This window comes from Corythoichthys intestinalis, chromosome 13, assembly GCF_030265065.1.
Source record: "Corythoichthys intestinalis isolate RoL2023-P3 chromosome 13, ASM3026506v1, whole genome shotgun sequence".
Classification (NCBI taxonomy): domain Eukaryota; kingdom Metazoa; phylum Chordata; class Actinopteri; order Syngnathiformes; family Syngnathidae; genus Corythoichthys; species Corythoichthys intestinalis.
Window position 1 is genome coordinate 22,027,125 of NC_080407.1, and position 24,537 is coordinate 22,051,661.

The following is a 24,537-nucleotide window of genomic DNA, read 5'->3' on the forward strand; positions in this document are numbered from 1 at the left end:
AATTGAATTTTAGAACATTTCACTGTTTTTGTATAGTACTGTTTTTGCGCCATGGTAACGTTAATCCCCTCTCAAAAAACTCATTTGTGAGCTAGAATTGATTTTTTTTTAATAATTAGTATTTTTGCAATATTGAACAATATATTCAGATTTTCCATATTTATTTAATGACATTATTTTTAATGATTTTGAATTTTTGGAATTTGGGGTCTGCTGTTTCAAATATTACATGTGAAAAGTGTCCTTTGAAAGGGAGAGTATGATATAAATAATGCCACTTAACTTTGTAATGAACGGTGGGCCGTATAATATGGATCCAACACGGACGAGGAAGTTTGTGTAGAATTTATTACAAAAAAAAAACCCTCCCTGTAGGTGTCAGGTGGTGACCATGTTTTTAACAAACAAAAACATTTTCAACACAAAACATATAAAAACTCCAAAGTTAAATACAGAAATGATTCCATGTGTTTTATTTATTTAGATATTTATTTTTAACATAAATGATATACCAAAACTTGATTTGCTACAAGAAAAAAAAACTATTCTTGTAGTAAGAACACGACTTTACTGCCATAGTCCTTTTTTCTTGTTCTTCATGTTTCTTTATTTGGCCCTCATACTTTGTCAATCACGAGTAGTAATAGTAATTGTTATAAAAACATATTTACATTAGCCCACACACAAAAAACCTATTTGTGAGCCAGGACTTTTTTAAAATTATTTTTTGCAATATTGAACAATAAATTCTAACTTTTCATATTTATTTAATGACAATATTTATGAATGATTTTGAATTTTTGGAATTTGGGGTCTGCGGTTTCAAATATTGAATGTGAAAAGTGTAGTTTGAAAGGGAGATTATGATATAAATAATGCCAGTTGGCAAGAAAACCAAGGGAAAGACGTTGATGGCCAGAAAAGGTAAAACACAAAATGAATAAGTCCAAACAAAAATGCAATCTCAAAAATAAAGTGTACCACGAATACGAACGTAACCTCCAACCCTAACCTGCGTGCAAAATCTGATGAAGCCAGCATGGTTGACAGGCAAAACAGTCATTGGCCACTGCTTCTCACAGCAAGGCACACGTGTCTCTTCATCCGATCCCTCCGAGCATACCTTTGACCACAAACTGAGCAGGAAAAAGGTTTTTCGCCAGTGTGGGTTCTTTCGTGATTTTGTAAGTGTTGCTTTTGAGAGAATCTTTGATCACAAACTGAGCAGGAAAAAGGTTTTTCGCCAGTGTGGGTTCTTTCGTGACTTTGTAATTGTTGCTTTTGAGCGAATCTTTTATCACAAACTGAGCAGGAAAAAGGTTTTTCACCAGTGTGGGTTCTTTTGTGACTTTGTAAGTGTTGCTTTTGAGAGAATCCTCGACCACAAACTGAGCAGGAAAAAAGTTTTTCGCCAGTATGGGTTCTTTCGTGACTTTGTAAGTGTTGCTTTTGAGCGAATCTTTGATCACAGACTGAGCAGGAAAAAGGTTTTTCGCCAGTGTGGGTTCTTGTGTGTTTTTTTAAGTTGCTCTTGTCACTGAATCTTTGATCACAAACTGAGCAGGAAAAAGGTTTTTCGCCAGTGTGGGTTCTTTCGTGACTTTGTAAGTGTTGCTTTAGAGCGAATCTTTGATCACAGACTGAGCAGGAAAAAGGTTTTTCGCCAGTGTGGGTTCTTGTGTGTATTTTTAAGTTGCTCTTGTGACTGAATCTTTGATCACAAACTGAGCAGGAAAAAGGTTTTTCGCCAGTGTGGGTTCTTTCGTGAATTTGTAAGTGGTGCTTTAGAGTGAATCTTTGATCGCAAACTGAGCAGGAAAAAGGTTTTTCGCCAGTGTGCGTCCTCATATGGACATGACAAGTTTGCTTGGTAGCAAAGGTTTTCCCACACCGAGAGCATTTGAAGAGTTTGTTTGTCATGTGAGATTTCGTATGACCATCATCATTGTAAGGTGAGCGTGATGTGGTGCCGCTTCTGTTTGATGGAGCGATGAAAATGTCTGCCTGAAATCCTTCTGTTGAGCTGCTGTTGCAGCCGCTTGGAGGCTCCGCCCCTCTGCCAGCCTCACTCGGATCATCTTCACTTTTCAAGGGCTCACAAGTCGACTTGGCGATATGCTCCTCCTCTTCCTCCACTTTAACGCATGGCAGCTCTTCCTCCTCCTTTTTGATTGGAAGTTTCTTCTGTTGACAGGGCTCTGGCTTCTCCTCCTCTTTGATTTGGGGGAGTTCAACATCCTCTTTAACAGCAGCAGATTCGGGCTCAGCACCAAGATATCCTCTAAAACCTGAAATACACATGAAAACCACTGATATATTTTATGGACTACCAATCTGAAGCAAATACAGTGATCCCTTGCGGTTTCGTGGATTCAATGCATGGTGCGGTTTTAAAAAGTATTTATCAAAAAAATATGCGGTTTAATTTTGAGGCGCAAGAGACATTGTTTCGCATAGAGATGCGTCCGAAAATTTGGCGCCGAAAACTATCGGCCCAAAATAGCTAAAAGTGCAATTTCGGTTGAAATGTTTTGAAGATGAATCATGTGAAGAACCATAGTCCTCTTGTGATGACGTCATCAAAACAGTGTATTGCAAACATTAATGAAGGAAAAAGATTCATACTTGCATTCGTGTTTATTTATTTTGAAAATTGTCCTCATATTTATGCATTTGTGTTCGTATTTAGGCATTGGTATCTGTAACCACCAAATTCTGATGTCAGATTTTTTTGGTAGGTGCGTGAATACAACTCTCTTTTCGATGACTAGGAACCTTTTCTGTGGACTAATTCAAGTTTACGGTTACGAATCAAAAGAAATGAAATAACGTCACATTGGTCTCGGGGAAAACTAATTGATACTTTAATGGCGCATATGCCGAAAAAACAAAACTGGCTGACTGCAGTGTTGTGCGCGGAGCTAACCTGTCAGTTGCAAGCAATGAATCACTGGTAAAGTCAATAACGTGCTTGTCTAATATTTATTGGTTGAATATAAGCATTTTATTATGATTAAATGTTTTCTATTGTCACTGTATTATGCTATTGTTTGTCTTTGTACTTGTGAGAGTATGTTTATTAAATATATCTGAATGATTAGACTCATCACCCAATTACCGTAATTTTCAGACTAAAATGCGCACCTGACTATAAGCAGCCACCCACCAAATTTGACTCAAAAATGGCATCTGTTGATAGATAAGCCGCACTAGGGGTGGCGTGGCTCAGTGGTAGAGTAGTTGTCCCCCAATCCAGAGGTTGTGGGTTCGATTCTTCGCCCTGATGAACTCACCTAAGTATCCTTGAGCAAGATACTGAACCCCACGTTGCTCCTGGTGCTGCGTCACCAGTAGGTGAATGGCGAGATAGTGTAAAGCGCTTTGAGCGCCTTGAAAGGTGGAAAAGCGCTATATAAGTGTAACACCATTTACCATTTACTAGACCATAAAGTTGCAGTTGTCTTCAATGTAATATGGGGTATTTACACCAAAAGATATAAACCGATAACACTTTATTTGACAGCGGCATCATAAGACCAAATGAATCACCACAAAGCTTTGAACCAATTGGCTGCTATGCTTCATTCCGTCATGAAGCTTCATTTAGCCATCACTGCTGTCGTCCAAGATGCCTAGCACTCATTGCAGCGCTACAGATGTACTAAATGACAATCAAAATTCATGATCTGATCTAATTATTTCTGCAGTTACTGTTCCAGTTGTTTCATTAATTGCTAGTTCTGTGATTTGCTAACGCTTTATTTGACAGTGGTGCCATAAGACTGTCATAAGACCATCATAATTATGTCATGACACTGCCATGAGCATGAAACAATGCTTGAGACAGATATTTTGTGTCATCTGACAAATTATCACACTTTTGCATGGATGTAAAGAATCAGAGCTGGACATACAGTTGTGGTCAAAAGTTTACATACACTTGTGAAGAACATAATGTCATGGCTCTCTTGAGTTTCCAGTTATTTCTACAACTGATTTTTCTCCGATAGAGTGATTGGAACAGATACTTCTTTGTCACAAAAAAACATTCATGAAGTTTGGTTCTTTTATGACTTTATTATGGGTGAACAGAAAAAAGTGATCAAATCTGCTGGGTCAAAAATATACATACAGCAGCGCTAATATTTGGTAACATGTCCCTTGGCCATTTTCACTTCAATTAGGCGCTTTTGGTAGCCATCCACAAGCTTCTGGCAAGCTTCTGGTTGAATCTTTTACCACTCCTCTTGACAGAATTGGTGCAGTTCAGTTAAATTTGATGGCTTTCTGACATGGACTTGTTTCTTCAGCATTGTCCACAAGTTCTCAATGGGGTTTAAGTCAGGACTTTGGGAAGGCCATTTGGAAACCTTAATTCTAGCCTGATTTAGCCATTCCATTACCACTTTTGATGTGTGTTTGGGGTCATTGTCCTGTTGGAACACCCAACTGCGCCCAAGACCCAATCTTCGGGCTGATGACGTTAGGTTATCTTGAAGAATTTGAAGGTAATCCTCCTTCTTCATTATCCCATTTACTCTCTGTAAAGCACCAGTTCAATTGGCAGCCAAACAGCCCCACAGCATAATACCACCACCACCGTGCTTGACGGTAGGCATGGTGTACTTGGGGTTAAAGGCCTCACCTTTTCTCCTCCAAACACAGAACTTTCCTCCAGAAGGTCTTATCTTTGTCCATATGATCAGCAGCAAACTTCAGTCGAGCCTTAAGGTGCCGCTTTTGGAGCAAGGGCTTCCTTCTTGCACGGCAGCCTCTCAGTCCATGGAGATGCAAAACACGCTTGAATGTGGACACCGACACCTGTGTTCCAGCAGCTTCTAATTCTTGGCAGATCTGCTTTTTGGTGATTCTCGGTTGAATCTTCACCCTCCTGACCAATTTTCTCTCAGCAGCAGGTGATAGCTTGCGTTTTCTTCCTGATCATGGCAGTGACAAAACAGTGGCATGCCCTTTATACTTACAAACAATTGTTTGCACTGTTGCTCTTGGGACCTGCAGCTGCTTTGAAATGGCTCCATGTGACTTTCCTGACTTGTTCAAGTCAATGAATCGCTTTTTCAGATCCATGTATGTATATTTTTGACCCAGCAGATTTGATCACTTTTTCTGTTAACCCATAATAAAGTCATAAAAGAACCAAACTTCATGAATGGTTTTTGTGACAAAGAAGTATCTGTTCCAATCACTCTATCGGAGAAAAATCAGAGTTGTAGAAATAACTGGAAACTCAAGAGAGCCATGACATTATGCTCTTCACAAGTGTATGTAAACTTTTGACCACAACTGTAAATAGATTTAGTGACATAATTTTCCAGATGGCACTAAATGACATCTGTCATATGCATTCATTAATGCCCATGATAGGGTCATGGCATACTTATGACAGTCTTACGGCAGACTTATGACGCCACCATCAAATAAAGTGTTACCTATTAACTAGACCTGTCCCGACTAATCGACGTCATCGATGATGTAAATGCGTCGACAAGCGCAACATCATGTCGACGGTTAATGAAGGGTTAAAAATACATATGTGTGGAAAGTTGAGAAACGCGGACGCTCGGTATGCAAGCGGGGAAAGCGGCACAAAGGCAAAAAAGCACACCAGAGTGGCAAAAGCGTGGACTTATTTAAACTAAACAAAGGAGGGTACACTGTTGTGAGCGGTCTCTTCAATGCAAGCTTGCCAGCACTTCGGCCGTGAATGAACACCTGAAGTGCCTTCACCCAGTTGTAATTTTGGAAGACGACAGGAGACAACAAGGTGGCAGGTTGTAAGTCCATATAAGCAGTGTTGTTAATAATGACGTTCGAGTATAACAGAGTTATTTTTGTCAGTAGTGCGTAATCTAACAAATTACTTTTACCATCTTTGCAACGCCGTTACTGAGGATGTAAAGGCGTGTGTTTGCAGTTCGGTTGAATGACGCAAGAGATGTCTGAGAGACAAAGAGAGCAGGGAAAGGGAAGCTTTTGTTACTGGCAGGCCGGACCGCCAGGCCTATCCGGGCAACCAGGGGTTAGGGTTAGCCTAGCCGAGCATGCGCTCCTCTCCGGTTCGACTCAGTCAGCAACACGGACGGGAGAAGAGAGGCCCTGCTTCGTCTAGGGGTAGAAGGCGGGCTGGCTTTTACCCGCCAGGGAGAGCCATACCGAAGGCTGCCACCGCCGTCGCTGCCGGGGAGGCAAAGCACAAATTCGGTCTACCAGGGGCAAGAAACCAAAATTCGGTCTACCAGGGGCAAAGACTATAACTACCAGACCATGAATCGGTCAACTTTTTTTTTTTTTTACATACAGTTAGTGGCATTCAGGTGGGTACAATTAATTGAAAATAGTCGACTGTTTTTCTGTTGAGTATGTATGATCATCACCAAGTGGGGGTTGTCCTTGTGGATACATAATAATTTCTGTTTTTTATTACCAAAAATAGTCTCTAGCCCTAAACTTTTCTTGAATGACATATCCACCTTGTGTGATTAAAAAAAAAAAAAAAAAAAAAAAAAAAAAAGGCAACACTGGCCTGCTCTCGTCCATGACTGCACTAATCTTACTGTATATTATAACGTATGTATGTAGATGAAGTGGTATACTATAATCTTAATGCTACGTATTTTTAATATGTGGATTTTTTTTTTTTAAGATGTGTTTTGAATCATGTTGGAAAGGTGAAGTCACGGTGTTCTAAATCTTTTTACATTTCATTCTTTTGCACTAGTTAATGCTGTCAGCATTTTACCTCATTGTTTATTTGTGATTTTACATTTCATTCTTTTGCACTAGTTAATACTTTCAGCATTTTACCTCATTGTTTATTTGTGATTTATCACTATTATTTGTGTTTATTTGTACTTTAATAAAGAATTTAAGTGTTCCAAAAATGTTTTTGTGAGTTAATAAGTGTCAACAAAAATTTAATTGCTAGATTAGTAAAAATAAATAAATAAAATAGAAAATATATATAAATATTAGAATAGGTGACTCATCGTTAAAAAAATCTGCTGAGTAATCGGGAAAAAAATTACTACTAACAATAAATCACCTTATAGTCCGAAAATTGTGATATCTACCTACCGCCGTTATCCTAACACTGCTGATTCACACCCTATTTTTGTTGTCTTAGGAGAGTATTAAATGTTGTTTAATACCAGAAATTCTTGATGAAAAATGCCTTAGGCGGGAATATAGGTCAGGTGGTCAAAATTAAGACCTCCCAATGAGTAAAATTGATCCATTCCATGCACTTTTAGCTTTCTTGATTGAATTAATTAATTTATTCTCAGTGGTTCTTCGCTGATTTTATTTCTAAAAAAACTGATTTAAATGCAGCTAAATAATTATTCAAATTTGGTGAATTTAGCTCAGTTCCGATGGTTAAATAAATAATATAACGTAAGCTTGTTAACGACGCAGATAACGTTGCTAGTTAAGATGGCTAACTCATTTCCGCTCTACCATTAGCCTACTTTGTAGTCTTCCGCCATTGTTAACATCTGTTCAAAATAACATTTTCATAATACAGCCTGGTGTGTTTTCTCCCTGGCGACTTTCTGTGCTGAGAGAGTGTGTGTGTGTGTGTAATGTGTCAATAATGATACGAGTCATACGAGTCTGTTTCTCACGCTCGCTCTCCATTAATATTCAACCAATTAATATTAATCGTAGCAGTGGAATGTGTTTTACATAAAATCAATTTGATCATATCATAGACTTCATAATTGGTCACATTCCCAAGACACTGCTCCACGCCTTCAAGTAGGGGGCCGTCCTACACTCCACTTCAGTCGGTCACAGTTATTCTCAAAACACATGCAGCGATCCAACACCGGATTTAGGTTGAAAAAGTACGAAAGCTGTACTGATACAAACAGGAAGGATTTTTTCAGTAGTGATTTGTTCGAGCATTCAAGGTAATTAATATATTTTTCGTACCATGCATGCATTTTGAAACGTGAAATAAATCAATGGGAGAAATTAGCCGCTACGATATTGGCGTCATAGTCCACAATATTTACATAAAATAAATGCTAACTGCACGTTTGTTTTTTTTGCTTTAAACCTAGAATCGAGGCTGTTTTACGTCCATATCTATAAAGAATTTAGGGATATAAGCATTTATTCACGAGAATTTTCAACAGAAAAAGCTCTATGTTTTCATAAGGCGGCCTCTACATTTGCTGACTGTCTAGCATCATAGTTTGCAATATTTACGTAAAATAAATGCTAACTGCATGTTTTTTTGCTTTTAACCAAGAAACGAGACTGTTTTACATCCACAAATATAAAGAATTCAGGGATTTAAGCATTCACAAAAATTTTCAGTGGAAAGAGCTCTTTGTTCACAGAAGGCCGCCGCTACATTTACTTACTGACAAGCATCACAGTTCGCAAAATTTAGGTAAAATAAATGCTAACTGCAAGCTTTTTTTTTGTTTGTTTTTTTTTGCTTTCAACTAAGAATCGAGACTGTTTTACGTCCATATATATATAAAGAATGAGTTTATTTGACAGTGGCACTTTAAGACTGTTATAACACTGCGATGAGCATTAATCAATGCTTATGACAGATATCATTTTTGTGTCATCCAGCAAATGATCTCACATTTAAATGAATGTAAAAGTTACAGTAGTTAGATAAATTGCCAGATAACACTTAACGACATCTGTCATATATCATATTCATAAACGGCCGTGATAGTGTCATGTCATAATTATGACGGTCTAACGGCAGTCTTATGACGACGCTGTCCAATAAAATGTTACCATTGACCCAATAAATTAACAAATAACTGGACGATAAGCCGCAGGATTCAAATTTGAGGGAAAAAAGTAGCAGCTTATAGTGTGAAAATTATAGTACCTAAATTTTGATATCTACCTACTATCATTACCCTTACACTGTTGATACACACTTTAATATTGTGCTAAAAATCTTAAAATATGACCCAGACCAATGAGAGTAATCAATGTTGTTCAATGCCAAGTTTACAAAATTCTTGATGAAAAATGCCTTGGACGGCAATGTAGGTCAGGTGGTTAATACTAAGCCCACCTATTGAGTAAAATTGATCAATTTTTTTTTAGCAATTTTGACTTTTTTGATTAAATTAATTTAATTTTACTCAATGGTTCTTAGCCTATTTTATTTAAAAAATAAAAAATAAATATTTGAATGCAGTTCATAAATTATTCAATTTTGGTGAAATCAGTTCAGTTCTGTTTTTATCTATAGTACTGTATACTCATATTTATTTTGCAAATGTTACTTAACCCTGATCAGTTTCTACAGTGCATTGCGCGTAATATATATATGTATATAATATAATTACTTCAAACAAAGCAAATCATTTACATAGAGGGAAATCTTTTGTCGATGGAGTGGTGAACCTTATGTCGGCTAACGAGTCCATTGCACGGCCTCTAAGTAAGCAACACCACGATATAAAAGGAATGAAAAATACTATATAAGACTGAAAAACATTTCTGTACGAATGAGGAAAAAGCAGTGCTTGGGATGACCTTTAATGTGTATGAATGTATGTTTTTCTGCTTGTCTGAGGAATCACCGCCTAGGAAAATGAACCCAAAAACCTTCCTAACAATCGTTAACATTGATTAATCAAAATGGTGAAGGCATGTGTGGCGGTTGGTTGCAGTAACAGAGAAGATAAACGGTCATTTTAGTAGTTGCTGTGTGCCCATTGTTAAAAGGGCAAATTTCGAAAGCAGCACGGTTTGTTTATCTCGGTCCATGATGTGTTTGTGTCGACAGCCGTTACACAGCGGCGAAAACATCAATATAATGCCAACACGATCGCAGACATCATCAGACGGAGACTACGAAGCTCGTCGCCACGGTCGCGCAGCAAGAAGGTGAGCGCAACAACAGGTGTTTTGCCGAAAAATAGCCGTCCTGCGTGAAATGTCCCCCCTGACGGGAGCGCCCACACGGTAACGACTTTCTTGTACCGTGAATATGTATTATTTTACTCTGCTTGAACTAATAAATGTCCAACCTGTGTGATTGTCATTGGCATATGATCGTGAAAAGCTGTAGACTAATATAGTTCTGATAAAAGATGGTTATGTGGCCCAGTCCATGATTTGTTACTAAAATACAGTACCAATATTTTGTGTAATTTGTTTAAAACCGATCTTACAGTCATAAGTCCATTACTGTAATGCGTCCATGAAAACATTTGATGTTTTCATGTCAATAAACCGTTATAAATAAGCGCTCCCGTCAGGGGGGGACATTTCACGCTGGCCAGCTATTTTTCGGCACACACCGGCCCGTTGTCGATCAAGTTTCATTTTACAATCGTGACAACAGTGACGCTCTGCTGACCAAATGTCGGTTTATATTCGGGCCTGTGCAGATTTTGCGTACCCGACTCCTCATCGTGACATAAACTGGAGTATGATTGGAAATTTTGTGGTCTCAGGACGAGCTCTGACGCACGGGAGGGGACCGAACGGGAGGAAACATCGGTTTTGGGCATCAAATATGAATCTAGCGACTGGATCGACCGAAGCTTTTCCAAATAACGGCTTTTATGCAACTCATCCAATGAGTTTACAGCGTCTGAAAGCACCGGGGCTTCCATAATTTGCAAGTGAATCCACCTTTAGAAACTACGATCAATGACAATACAGACACACAATGACGGACAACATGGCGGCACAATATAGCGATCACGTGATTGTGTGACGTTGGTGATTGGGGTCTATACATCTTCAACACCACAAAAAATTCTTATTTCATCATTTGCAAACTTGTGTCCCCAAAGTTGATTTCTGTTGGAAAAAAATCATCTTTGCCATTTTTTTCTTTATTCGTGTTTTGTTGTCTTCAGATCCGGAACAAAAGTCATTCATAGTGCTTGACATCACATTAACTGCGATTGAAAATTGGAATCCCTTGACAGCACTACTATTAATATTAATAATTAATTCTAATCACCGCGATCCGTCATGTACAATATACTTATCATGTACTGTACCTTCCAGTCTGTGAAGAACAACTTCAGCATGCATTAGTTTGCCAACAGTCGAGTGTCGGTGACGTGGGGGCTCCTCTTTCACTTCACAAGGATGCTCCTGTCCCGCGGACATTTTCCCCACTTGATTTCTGAATACTAAGACGAAGATTAGCTAATGATTTTTGAGACCATAATGCCGGACACGTCGTCGCGAAAAGAGGAAAAAATGGCGAGTCTTTATCTTTTATCTTCTTCATGTCTTTATTTCTTTGATCTCTTTCTGTAATAAAAAAGCCAATACGGAGAGCGGCAGTAGCAAGCGAGTCTACATCGTACAGCCAATCACGGGATTAGCGCCAAGAAAGTCAAAATCTGCGCAGCCAATCATGAGCGTGGTCCGATTGCGGAAGAGGAGGGCTGTTTATCGTTGTCAAAGCACTTTACATTCAGACACTTTCTTGGAAGATTTACGTTCGCGAATTCGTTAGCATATTAGCGTCGGTCGCTAATGGAGTTGTATGTGTATTTTTTTTTATAGCATCGCGATGCATATACAATATTTATGTTGCATGATCTGTATTATTTGCTGTGTACGGTAATTTCCCATTACGGCCGCTTGATAGCACCGTTCATCTATTTGTTGTGAGCGAATTCAGTCATGATATGCTTGTTAGTGCATATGTGCATTTGACTGTATTTTCCTGTTTAATTTGAAATTTATGAAAGTATTTTAGCTTATTCCTTTTTTGTTGTGTTGTTTACAGACTGATTTCATACCGTATTCCCTGTGGAGTTACAATTTCTCATTTTTTATACATCAAGGAAGACTTGGATGAATATTAAGCAAATGGAAGCCATTTGAATTCAGCAGTGGATTCATGTCACCTTTCTACCTGTGCTCTGATCGGCACACCATCCTGTTAACAATTAGTCCTGACAAGGAACTAGCCCTTTAACGTCACCTCAAGAACACTAACAAATGGCGCGTTTTATTTGAATTCTCCTTCCTTTTAAATCACTCCAAAACCTCATCTGGTCCTATCTGCTTTTAATGTATTGATACTTTATCATTCTCACTGTTGTGTCTGTGTTCTTCTCTTATTAATGTGATTCTTATACACAAATTTAACTTCTAATTCTATGCTTTTTTAAAATTTTTATATTTTATTGTTATTTATGTGATTGTGTTTCCATCCTTCTTTTAAAGCACCATTGAGGTTAATAACAACTGCAAAATAAAATTATTATTGATAAATACATAACTGCTTTTGAGTAGGTTGACAAATAATTAAACCCAGTTTATAATGTTAAATTGATCAATAATTGATTTACACGAATTGCATTTTCATTAAAGTGCCTATGACCGTAAAAAGCATGTTTTTTCCCATATTTTACGCAGTATTTTATGCTCCTGAATGAAACAGACCGCTTGGATGTGTGTGGAAGCGATCGCTATATTTATTTAGTGTTTTGAATCCCGCGCCATGAAAATGAGTGACTTCCGGCTCCAGTCTCGAGTTGAGAAAGAGGGCGCTGTGACGTGTACAACAGAAGGAGTCCTCTCACTATCCAGCCATACTGTTGGATGAAAAGGACTAAGGATTCAGTTGATTTTGCGGATTAATTTGTTTATTTTTCACAACATGCCAGCCAAACGGCTGCAGAAAAATTTTGCTGCACCAAGGAAAGGCTTGAGCCTTTTGGGGTTTCAAAAGGTTCCCCTTCACCGGTGGATATTGGCCAAAACAAGCCCTACTACTGTGGGACCATTGGACTTAGGAGCAAGTGAGTAAACATCGTGTTTTGTATTATGTCAAATACTGGGATCATTTTAATACGTAGGTGGCTTGCATTTTGTGGCTGACATGCTTCTTCTCCACTTGGCCGATGACACCAGCGGGTTGTCGCACATCCCCCCTATGAGCACTATGGAGGAAGTCGGCGTGATGTCACGATGACGTCACCTTGCTTAGCAACGTGTCGCCATTTTGTGAAGTGGGAACGCACAGCTAAACATTCCATAGACAAACGTCTGAAATTCATATATTTCAGGTGTGTTTTGCGTCTTTTTTCCTAAAAACGTCTTAAACGTGGCTTACTATCATCACGAGTCACTGCCGACAGACACGAGGAGGCGATGCAATTTAAAATTAGCGTTTATTGGCGTACAAAGCTGCCGATACAAAGTCGCAGCTGATAGCTGGATAAACAAAGGAATGGCCTGCAGTGGAGTTCGGAAACATCTACAACTACCTCATAAAGTCACTCAGTAAGTTGACCTTTATCATTTACGTGGAATATGTACTGTGTGGAACTGAGAAAATTGGTTGTATATACGAAGTGATTATTTCTGCCGTTACCGGTAATTCGCCTCCAAGCGTTATTTAGCCGTCAACACGTCACGGCAAAATAACCAATTCCCACCAGGCCAATAATATACCGATTGACTAATCATAGCTGTTCACGGCAAAAGAAAAAAAAATGCTTTGCGAGTTGCCGGTTAAGGTAAAAATAACCACTGCCTAGACTATTGAATCTACTATTGAATCGTAGCAGCTAATTGGGGCAAAAAATAATCGATTAAACTCACCAGTAATAAAATGTCGGCTGCAAACGTCAATGTGCTTGGATTTAGGTTCCCACAGGCGAAAATAGTCCACGGAACCGTCTTCTTTTACTGTTCCTTGATTAATTGCGCTCAGCCATTTGTTTCTCCTTTACTCCTCACTTGGAAGAATGAAGAACTTCAAATGCGGCTCCGAACTCTTCCTTATGTGACAACCCGCAACAGAGCAACTTTTAGTCATTCCGACGGAAAAAAGACCGCAAATAAGACAAAATTTCAACGAGTTTGTATTACAAGCAACTGCTTGTGACTCGTCTTTTGCCCCATTGTCAATATGGCGACGCTTTGTTGTGGCTGGTAACGTCATTAAATGCCCGGATGTCTGACTTCCTCTATACTCGGTTTATTGCCCTCTTCGTGTGCCCGGTGTTCTGTCAAATTTCCCACCCAAATTTCCCGTTTCAGAAAATTGTGTTAAAAATAGCCGCAAATACAGCGGTTACAAAGTAAACACTACAAACTTTTTTAAAATAAAGGACTATTTACTTACATTTCATCATGGATGGGTAGATAGAAAAGATCTCGTAAGACACATTCTGTCTGTCATGTCAGCTGCACAACCACTGCACACCGTGTAGTAAAGCATTATTTTCATTATATTCGTGTTGACCATGTGGCAGCTGCGCGTTCCTCCGATGTCGGCCGGTTTGTCCGGCGGTACTCTCCAGGGCTCTCCGAGCTAGTTTTGTGTGATTTTTCGCTTGGAAAAGCAAAAATAAGACTTTGCGACGTCACTCGGTTCAGGTTAGCATGTCGGCTATCTGTAACGCCTCCAGGTTTGTTTACATTGCCGGGGGGCAGGGACATGTCAAAAGCCTGACTAACTACGGCGGCATAATATAGCGTTCGGGAGGTTCGACAGTAAAGGTGAAGTCGACAGTTTTGACCATTATGGAGTCATTTTGCATAAATGCATTTTTATTATTTCATATTCAATTTAGCACAAGATTGTTATTTGTCATGACCGTACCATTTATTTAGCAATTGGGAAAAATACTTAGATAAAAAGAATATCCTTTACAAATATTGGAGAGACTGAAACAATGACATTTTGCCGCTCTCTTCGTCGCATTTTCCTCGTTATGAATAATTCCCCCCCAATGGGCTGCAAACTAAATCAGATGAAACCATTCTCCTGCTGACGTCATCCACCTGTTGGGGACGCTAGAGCCCTATAATGGTAGGCGTGGCTAGATGGCGGATTAAAACTCTAATTTCTCGTCATCTGCGGTTTGCCAAATTATTAAATATAGTCGAATCGTCTCAAAATATGATTTTAATTCACATAATATAATAAATGCTATTTAACCTTTGTTTTATCCTGTTGTACGCACTTTGATTAATAATTATCCATTTGTTGTTTATGGTTAACCTTTTTGTGTATGTGTAATTACAGTAAAACTGTTCTCATGATGTAACCTTTCACTGTCTTGTTTAAAACCATACCCTTCCATTTTTCCTCCAGGATGCCACATCTGAAAGCGGTGTCTCTCACAGCTCTGATCGCAGTACTGTTAATACATCATTGGATAACACGGACTCAAGAACATCAACCCGCTAAACTTGCATTTGATCACAGACACATTGATGAATTCATCTCTACTTTTACATGTTTTGGAAGGATGTTTTTGTGTGCTTTTTTGCCAGCATAATTGCTAATTGGGAGCCAGTGGATGATCTCGTGGCGTTTGTTGGCCTGAATTAAACTGTCCCAGCATTGTCAACACATGAAATCTTCTAGCTGCATCCATCTGACAAGGCTTCTGCAAAATATTCATTAAAATCAAAAAAAGAAAAACTTGCCTGGGCCCTGGAAAACTTCTCGCAAGTCTGCTGGTTCTGTGCCTGGCCAGCAAGCAGCTGAAAGGTTTGTGTCTATTTGTGTGTGTCTCATCTGATAGCAGTATACTCACTACCATCTATATTATTCACAGACTCTTCCACTCTTGAAGACCAAGAGCATGAGGCAAGAGGGGAAGCCCCATAGAAAAGGCGATATAAAGAAAATCATCAATACCAGTGCCAAAAATGTGGAAAGGCAAAAATCTGCTCCACTGGTCATAGCCAAGTAAAAGGGAAATGGTATTGTCCTGATTCCGAACAAACCATACAGGAGTGGAGAAACACGGTCTAAAGTGCCTGCCATTGTAAATACAATTTGGAAACATTATTCAAAACAAAATGTTAATTTTTGCTTGTGAATAATTGCCACTTTTTTTCTTATATATTTTGAATATTTGCTTGAAATTGCACTTTGTAAATAGTTTTGGATGTGAATAATTCCCACTTTTTCATCATGTCAAATATTTTTGGATATTGTTGACATTTTTTGTTGTTGAATAATTTCCAGTTTTTATTTTGTGCTCATGCATAATTGCTATTTGTTTGCCATGGCATAATACTGGAGGTACATAAAGTCCTTTTAACGTTATATTGTAAATATTTTTGTCGCTGCAAAATTGCAATTTTTAAAAAATTATTTTACAATCATACATTGTTTATTTCTTAGTGTAATTGCATTTGAAATGCTCCTTACTACATACATTTAGACAAGGGCGTACGTTTGCATAGGGACGGTAGGGATATAACATTATTAACTTTTCAAGATGCTCAAGTTGTCCCCACCAACTTTTAAAGGGGAACTGAAGACCTTTCCGGATTTTGGTGTAATTTTATGAATATAAACTTGGGACAAGTTCGTCAAAACAACCATGACATTATCAACACGTAATTGTAATGATAATTTGCGTTTTTTTAGTTTTTTTGCACTCCGTTAATGGTCCCTTCGCAAACCCGGAAGTGTGACGTAGGCAACAGAAGACTACCCACAGCTAACATAGCAGCAACAACGATGTCAGTGATATTTCCACCAAAGGTAACCATTCAGGATCGCTCTTTCGTGACGCTACCGATGGCAAAGGCTCCCAGGAAAGATGAACTACAATTAATCCCTACATGTTTGAACCTGAGGCGTCAGATGACGGCGATTTACTTGACACAGCAGATGGCGTCATGACGCCAATTGACAGCTCGACACTTCACGAACGGGAGAGTGAGTGGTAAATCCAGCATCGTGATTTTTTTTATTAGAATGCGATTACATGGTTGTATAATTTTCCATGCTCTACACATAGCTAAAACTGGATATTAGGTAATGGGACAGCTCCTACCGATCTAAATATGATAAAGCTAGCCCAAATGTGGCTAAATGAATGCTCTACACATAGCTAAAACTGGATTTTAGGTAATGGGACAGCTCCTACCGATCTAAATATGATAAAGCTAGCCCAAATGTGGCTAAATGAATGATATGTTATTGATATTTCAAAATAAATGACAAAACCATTTTATTTTCCAGGTGTTGCTGTAAACCGTCAAGTAATTACCCTTCCAAGAGTATGCCTGTGTCATCAGGAGATCCCAGACGTGAGAGCCAAACTTGCGAGGCTGAAGCACTGACAGGGGCATGAATTTCATTAAAAAAATAAAACCATAAATTGTTAACAACATTGACACATTTTGTTGACTGTTTAATGTATTCTATTGGTATATAATATTTTGTAATTATATTACATTCTGAAAAAATATTCAATAGGCCGCAATAATAAATGATACCAGGTTTATGTTGAATCAGCATTAGCTTTCGTTGTCAGATTGTGACACATGTTATACCAAGCACACAACGGCACACATCAAAGAGCATAATTTTAGTAAGCAACACAAAGTTAGGATAGCAACGGACTAGCGCAACATTGAAAAATGATAATGGCAGTGGGAAATATGTATTTACTCTTCTCTGTAGCATGAAGTGTTCTCTATACAAAGATAATGCATTATCATTAAAATATGAAGGTAACTTGATTTTTCTTTTAAAAAATGTGTACTGTATATATGACTAGTTTATGATTTCATATCATCAAAATTTGCTACATTTATTTCTCCTAAATCATCGTCATCTGATGTCGCAGACGGAAGAAATTCAGCATCTGGCAGGCCTCATAGGATCTCTTCAGTCGTCATCGCTGGACACCGCATCACTTCGGTCATCATATGACTCGACCCACTCTCTCTTGATTTTGGGAAACTGGGTGGCAACTGACTTGCAACGCTTTTTTCATCGTGTTGAGGGTTTCCGCCACTTAATTTTTTATGTTTGGCTTCCTGGAGGAAAAAAAAAATCACAGCAGCATGAAAATATTGGATGAATCCCAATTTTAATTTAATAATAATTTCTTGGTGATCAAATAATAATGCCCCAGTCATAGCAGCATCTATTTGATGCTATTGTTCCCTCTTCAAATAGGCAGACCTTGATGTTGAAATATAAAAAACGAGCCAAGGACCTATTTGGTGCTGGGGACATTTGAATTTACATAACACCTATTGATATAGTAAGAAAATCACATGAGTAGACGACATGTCAGCCAACCTATCTACTTATGACAGGCCAACAGCAAAAAAAAAAAAAAAAAAAAATGTCGCACTTCAACAAACTGGCAGTAGGAGTCCCCCTCGTTTATAAAAAAAAGAAAAGCCATTAATGTTCTACTTACGTCTTTGGAAAACCAAGGTTGCATTGTTGTAGGTTTTCAAAGCTGTCGTGGCTGAAATGATGAAAACAATGAGCCGATTGGGGACCTGTATGCATGCTAACAAAAACGGTCCAAACCTTTGCAGAAGTTTTTTTTTGGACCACTCCTAGAGTCTCGAGTCTTCCTGTGAGTAATTCATATCGCTACACGTAGAGATGGCATGACGAATCCCGCGAGTAAAACCCAGAAAATGTTTGCAATATATGGCGAGGATAGCGTGGTGCTATATTTCCGTGTTCAGAGTGGTGGCGAGGCTTCTTGGAAGTTACGTCACGAGGTAGGGGTCGGCAGAACGGCGCGTCCCTCGTTGCTATGGTGTTGCTATGGCCATAACTCAAAAACTACGCGGTCAATTATTTATTTTTTTTTATGTGACTTTTTGAGAGAGCGAATGACGCATTTAATACAATTCAACTGAGTAAAACACTTAAGAGCGAAATCTGAAAAGCTCTTCAGTTCCCCTTTAAGCAACCTTATTTGCATTATACAATGAATTCAGCTATAAATGTAATTTATTATTGTCTTCCCATGTGTTGTTAGTATAGAACTGACCCTACTATTATTAAGTGAATTACTTTCATTATGTTCAGACTTACATTTACCCCTTTTCACTTGCTGAATGTACCGGTCCATTTCTCCCCCGTCAAACGCTCGTTTGATTGGCTGATGACTAGAACCCCCACATTCACACAATCCCGACTGAAATACATGTCAATATGCCGCCTCCTTCGCCCCCTTTAAAAAGGGGGGATATTTCAAGTTTTCTTTTTTGGGCCGGCAGCAGCAGCCACTGTAAGTAATGTAAAAAGATGTCAGTGTTGTGGAGGTGGGGAATACTCCACTAATTTTGCTACTGAAAGTCCGACCTGCATCAGAGTTAGCATAACATTAAACTGTGTGAACTTGCTAACCTCCAAAATTCGAGTAGAAAGCTGCTTAGAGAGGTGTTTTCCTGTGTTTTCAGAGCAGAAATTTTCCAAGATGGCGCCGCACATCTTTCGCTCAGGAAACTTGTCTATTGCAACAGAAAGTCTTTCGCAAGCACATTATCCATCAATTTAGCATTTTATAAGTGATAATGGGATTTCATTTGCTATTGTGTTCTCAATATCATTGAAAGAAACTGTTAAAACTGTTTTTCCAGATAATTATTAAATGTCATGTCATAGGAAATGATGCAGTTAGGATCCATCTGGTGGTAAGATTACAAATATGAATGGCCAACTAAATTAAAACAAGTTTTATTGCTATTGTTTTTATCGTGTTTCCTGTAACACCTAAAGAGTTTGTTGACAGGATGAAATCATATTCACTGCAACGTGAGTAAGTGAACGAACAGGAGAGTGGAGACACAGAGCCAACGCGCCTTGCAAAAGGCGTCAATTCTGGGATGATATGTCATGAGCCGACCCGCTTTGTGGCTGAATGCCCATTCTTGTATAGCTTATCCAAGGCGATCCGCTCTGGCCATGCTCCTTGCTGTAAAGCTGGAGTACGTATGTGCATCTCGTGATTAATACTGCGCTTGCATTCCTTGTGGCACATCACCAGAACATGCACGCCTCACAGTGCGTCAGTGGAATGGCTAATTTTATCCGATATAGATGGCTTCAAAACCTCTCCCAAGTCATCATGTTCACGGCCTTCTAACCTTGCAGCGGATACTGTTGAATTCTTTGAAATTATTTGATCGTTTATTAAATTTACCAACCTACCTGGTAATATCTCAACAAGTTACCAAAAAAAAAAAGTTATTGAATGATGATATATCAGATAAAATGGAGCGATTAATGATCAGACATAGAGTCATGTAAAAAAAAAATGATGGCACCCCATTAAATATTCAGTTCTTTATTAAGAAATGTTCACATATCAATGTCTGATCTTGTTTTTCTCTCTGGAAAAGTGATTTAATTGCAGGTAAACAAGAAAAATTAACATTGTTTTACTCATTAAACCAAATATATCAACAAAAATGCATATTCTAACTGAGGAAAAAGTTAGGACACCCTACCACCTAATAGCTAGTGTTACCCCCCTTTGGCTGAAATAACGTCGGTCTGAAGAAAGTTTGCCCCACTCCTCAACGCAAAATACTTTCAGCAGTGAGATGTTTGAGTGTTTCTTGCATGTATAGCCCGATTCAAGTCACCCTAGAGCATCTCAGTGGAATTAAGATCTGGGCTTTGACTCGGCTGTTCATGGCTGGGGTTTAATTTGTCGGTAGAGTTTATTTCAACAAATTCTGTGTAGTTTGTTAGTTATTTAATAACGGGCATGAAAATGGGTCAGGGGTTACAAAGGTGAGACAGGTGTGGTGGAATTATGTTCCGGTAGACTAGGGCTGTCCCAAACGAGTAATTTTCCCCAGGTTAGTCAGCCGACTAATTTTACGATTAGTTGGATATATTAATCTAATAATTTTTTTTTTTTTTTTTTTTAATTTTAGCAATGAAATGTTTGTTGACTCTTATTCATTCCCAAAACATTTTGGAACATTTAAATTCTTTAATAAAGTACAAATAAACATGTAAATAACAATAATTAATCCCACATAAACAATGAGGTAAAATGCTGATGGCATTTACTAGTGCAAAAGAATGGAATGTAAACAGATTGAGAACACTGACTTTGCCTTTCAAACATTATTCAAAACAAGTCTCAAAAAAAAAAAAAAAATCTAGCATTATTATTATAGTAGCTATACTACGATATAAAATCGTATTATAACTATAATTAATCGTTGCCAATCATATTTTTCATAAAGGGTGTTATTTTAGTGTAGAATAAGAATTCTGTAGTGTTATAGTATATATATAATAGTATCAATTCTGAAGTATGTGGGATTAAGTCCAGAAATCGTTATTTACTGTATATGACGAACATGACGTGACGTTTACTTTGAAATGTTCACCGTAAGCTTTTTGTCATTGCTTGTGGTGTCACTAATAGATTTTTATTTTTCATTTTTTTGTTTGCAAATGCTGTTAACCAGCGATTTTTCATGTTTGAAGTGTCACCTTTTAACCGCAGGTTTGCTTTTGGAGATGACTGCCAATGTTTTGTAGCCGGTTAAAGTACAGTAGATTGTCTTTTTTCCCTATTAGTCTAAATGTAGCAATGCTAACGTTTGTTTATTATAGATATGTTTCTTATTTTGTATGTCCAAACTGTAATTCTACAGCATGCTGATGACCAATAAATATCGGTTAAAAGAACTGGAGTCTTATATGTCATCAACACGCACACACAAATGTATGCACGCACGCACGCGGTGACATTCCGCAGCCGTGAAAATTACCGCCCTCATTTTTATTTACCTTAAGATAAATGGACTCATTGCATGTCACGACAGGCTTAGCAACTTCAATAAAACATGTTGTTAGTTAGTTAGATGGACTTCTGATCTGCCAGTGTCCATTATTCTCAACTTTGTACAGAATTTGTTAAAATCACCTCCACCCCCAATTAAACCCCCGCTAACTTGAAAATTAAGCCTAATGTCAAAAGTTCTGATCTTCCCCTTTTGGACCTCCACTCAAAGGGTGGAACCTCACATACAGGCTTTAACTTGAAGGATTTTACAGCCAACCGGAGATTGTAGTATTCTTCAAGTATGTACAAAGGTACTTTGAAGAAGTGGGGTGTAAATCACTCATTTTATGATACAATTTCAATTCTTTGGACAATGTTTTCTGATATTAAAGTCGATTTAATGCAGTATTATTGGCACAGTGTGGTTTCTTGTGTGTTGTTTTATGTTGCTCTTGTAACTGAATTTTTGACCACAAACTGAGCAGGAAAAAGATTTTTTACTAGAGTGGTTTCTTCTGTGTTGTTTTAATTGTTGCTGCGGAGCATATCTTGGATCACAAACGATTTTTCGCCAGTGTGGGTTCTTTCGTGACTTCGTAAGTTTGGCTTTTCAGCAAATCTTTGATCACAAACCGAGCAGGAAAAGGGTTTTTTGCCAGTGTGGGTTCTTGTGTGTCTTTTTAAGTGTTGCTTTTGAGAGAATCCTTGACCACAAACTTAGCAGGGAAAAGGTTTTTCGCCAGTGTGGGTTCTTGTGTGTTTTGACAAGTTTCCTTACTGAACCTTTTCCACAAACTCAGCAGGAAAAAGGTTTTTCGCCAGTGTGGGTTCTTGTGTGTCGTTTTAAAGTTCCCGCCTGACCAAAACTTTTTCCACAAACTGAGCAGGAAAAAGGTTTTTCGCCAGTGTGGGTTCTTGTGTGTTGTTTTAAGGTGCTCTTGTGACTGAATCTTTGACAGCAAACTAAGCATGAAAAAGGTTTTTCTCCAGTGTGTGTTCTTGTGTGTTTTGTTAAGTTTTGCTTTTCAGTGAATCCTTGACCACAAACTGAGCAGGAAAAAGGTTTTTCGCCAGAGTGGGTTCTTGTGTGTCGATTTAAGGTTCCCGCCTGAACAAAACCTTTTCCACAAACTGAGCAGGAAAAAGGTTTTTCGCCAGTGTGGGTTCTTTCGTGACTTTGTAAGTTATGCTTTCCAGCAAATCTTTGACCACAAACTGAGCAGGAAAAAAGTTTTTCTCCAGTGTGGTTTCTTTCGTGACTTTGTAAGTTATGCTTTAGAGCAAATCTTTGACCACAAACTGAGCAGGAAAAAGGTTTTTCTCCAGTGTGTGTTCTTGTGTGTTTTGTTAAGTCTCCCGCATGAACAAAACCTTTTCCACAAACTGAGCAGCAAAAAGGTTTTTTGGCAATGTGGGTTCTTTGGTGACTTCGTAAGTTTTGTTTTCCAGCAAATTTTTGATCACAAACCGAGCAGAAAAAGGGTTTTTCGCCAGTGTGGGTTCTTTCGTGACTTTGTAAGGTTTGCTTTTGAGTGAATCTTTGACCACAAACTGAGCAGGAAAAAGGTTTTTCTCCAGTGTGGGTTTTTTCGTGACTTTGTAAGTTTTGCTTTTGGGCAAATCTTTGACCACAAAATAAGCAGGAAAAAGGCTTTTTGCCAGTGTGGGTTCTTGTGTGTTTTGTTAAGTCTCCTGCCTGAACAAAACCTTTTCCACAAACTGAACAGGAAAAAGGTTTTTCGCCAGTGTGGGTTTTTGTGTGTCGTGTTAAGTTGTTCTTGTGACTAAATCTTTGACCACAAAATGTGCAGGAAAAAGGTTTTTCACCAGTGTGGGTTCTTTCGTGACTTTGTAAGTTTTGCTTTATAGCAAATCTTTGACCACAAACTGAGCAGGAAAAAGGTTTTTCACCAGTGTGGGTTCTTTCGTGAATTTGTAAGCTTTGCTTTTGAGCAAATCTTTTACCACAAACTGAGCAGGAAAAAGTTTTTTCTCCAGTGTGGCTCCTCGTATACGCCCGAGAGGATTTGCAGAGTTTGTTGTCACTGTGAGATGTCTTATGACCATCATCATTATAAGACGAGTGTCACGTGGTGCCTTTTCTGTCTGACTGAGTGATGAAAATGTCTGCTTGCAATCCTTCTGTTGTTTTGCTGCTGCTGCCGCTTAGAGGCTGCACCCTTGTGCCTGCCTCTCTTGGACCATGTTCACTCTTCATGGGCTCAGTAGTCGACCTGGCGACACCTTCTTCCCCTTTAACGAAAGGCAGCTCCTCCTCCTCCTTTTTGATTGGAAGGTGCTCTTCTCTCTCCTTCTGTTGACAAGGCTTTGGCTCCTCCTCCTCTTTGATTTGGGGGAGCTCAACATCCTCTTTAACACCAGGAGATTCAGGCTCAGCACCAAGATATTTTATGAAACCTACAAGACACAAGAAAACCACTGATATATTTTATGGACCACCACCGTGTCATCGGCAAGTCTTTTCTTTGTCCAGTACAGTGATCCCTCACGACTTCCCGGTTCACGTTGCGCGGATTCAGTGCATTGTGGGGTTTCAAAAAATATTCATTAAAAAAATAAAAGGGAAAAAACACACGTCGTGTCATTTTGAAACACAAGAGACATTGTTTCGCATAGAGATGCGACTGAAAATTCGACGCTGAAAACTATAGGCCAAAAATAGCTAAAAATGCAATTTCGCTTGAAATGTTTTGAAGACCAAAAGTTTACCATTGAATCGTGTGAAAAACCTTAGTCCCATTGTGATGATCTCATTAAAACACGGCGAGAAGCAACATGCTGGCTGACGCCATCTTGCAAAAACGCCTGGCTCACAGCCAACATGTCCGCTGTTTGAAAATACTCTCAGGTATCAAACAGTGTTGTTTTCATCAACGATGAAGACAACGAAAACATGTCGTTAACGAACATTTTTTTTTCATGACGACCTGAAAACGCGTCTTTGATGACTTAACGTGACAAAAAGATTTAACAAAAGGAC

At 38.6% G+C, this 24,537-nt stretch overlaps 2 protein-coding genes and 1 long non-coding RNA gene across 3 annotated transcripts; all 3 read right to left on the reverse strand.

Moving 5' to 3' along the window:
- Positions 1 to 708: 708 nt before the first annotated feature.
- Positions 709 to 11,178, reverse strand: LOC130928076 (oocyte zinc finger protein XlCOF6.1-like). Its single transcript, XM_057854303.1, has 2 exons — positions 11,025 to 11,178; positions 709 to 2,288 (listed from the first exon to the last, which is right to left on the reverse strand). The coding sequence occupies exons 1-2, from the start codon at positions 11,134 to 11,136 to the stop codon at positions 1,060 to 1,062; spliced, it is 1,341 nt and encodes a 446-aa protein (XP_057710286.1). The 5' UTR covers positions 11,137 to 11,178; the 3' UTR covers positions 709 to 1,059.
- Positions 11,179 to 17,101: 5,923 nt separating this feature from the next.
- Positions 17,102 to 18,494, reverse strand: LOC130928111 (uncharacterized). Its single transcript, XR_009066635.1, has 3 exons — positions 18,299 to 18,494; positions 18,183 to 18,233; positions 17,102 to 17,790 (listed from the first exon to the last, which is right to left on the reverse strand). It is a non-coding gene; the product is annotated as an uncharacterized LOC130928111 (long non-coding RNA).
- Positions 18,495 to 19,338: 844 nt separating this feature from the next.
- LOC130927965 (gastrula zinc finger protein XlCGF57.1-like) lies at positions 19,339 to 23,622 on the reverse strand (the record flags this gene model as incomplete). The annotated part of the gene is made up of 1 exon (XM_057854119.1): positions 19,339 to 23,622. A coding segment is annotated over one exon (1,290 nt), but the record flags the coding sequence as incomplete, so codon positions are not given.
- Between the last annotated feature and the right edge of the window lie 915 nt (positions 23,623 to 24,537).

Bases quoted from the DNA above. Each gene is read 5' to 3' on its own strand.
- LOC130928076 (XM_057854303.1), bottom strand. From the start codon at position 11,136: ATGTCCGCGGGACAGGAGCATCCTTGTGAAGTGAAAGAGGAGCCCCCA. The intron at 2,289-11,024 runs GTACAGTACATG...TGTGTATTTCAG, and splicing joins TGTTCTTCACAGACTGGAAG to GTTTTAGAGGATATCTTGGT.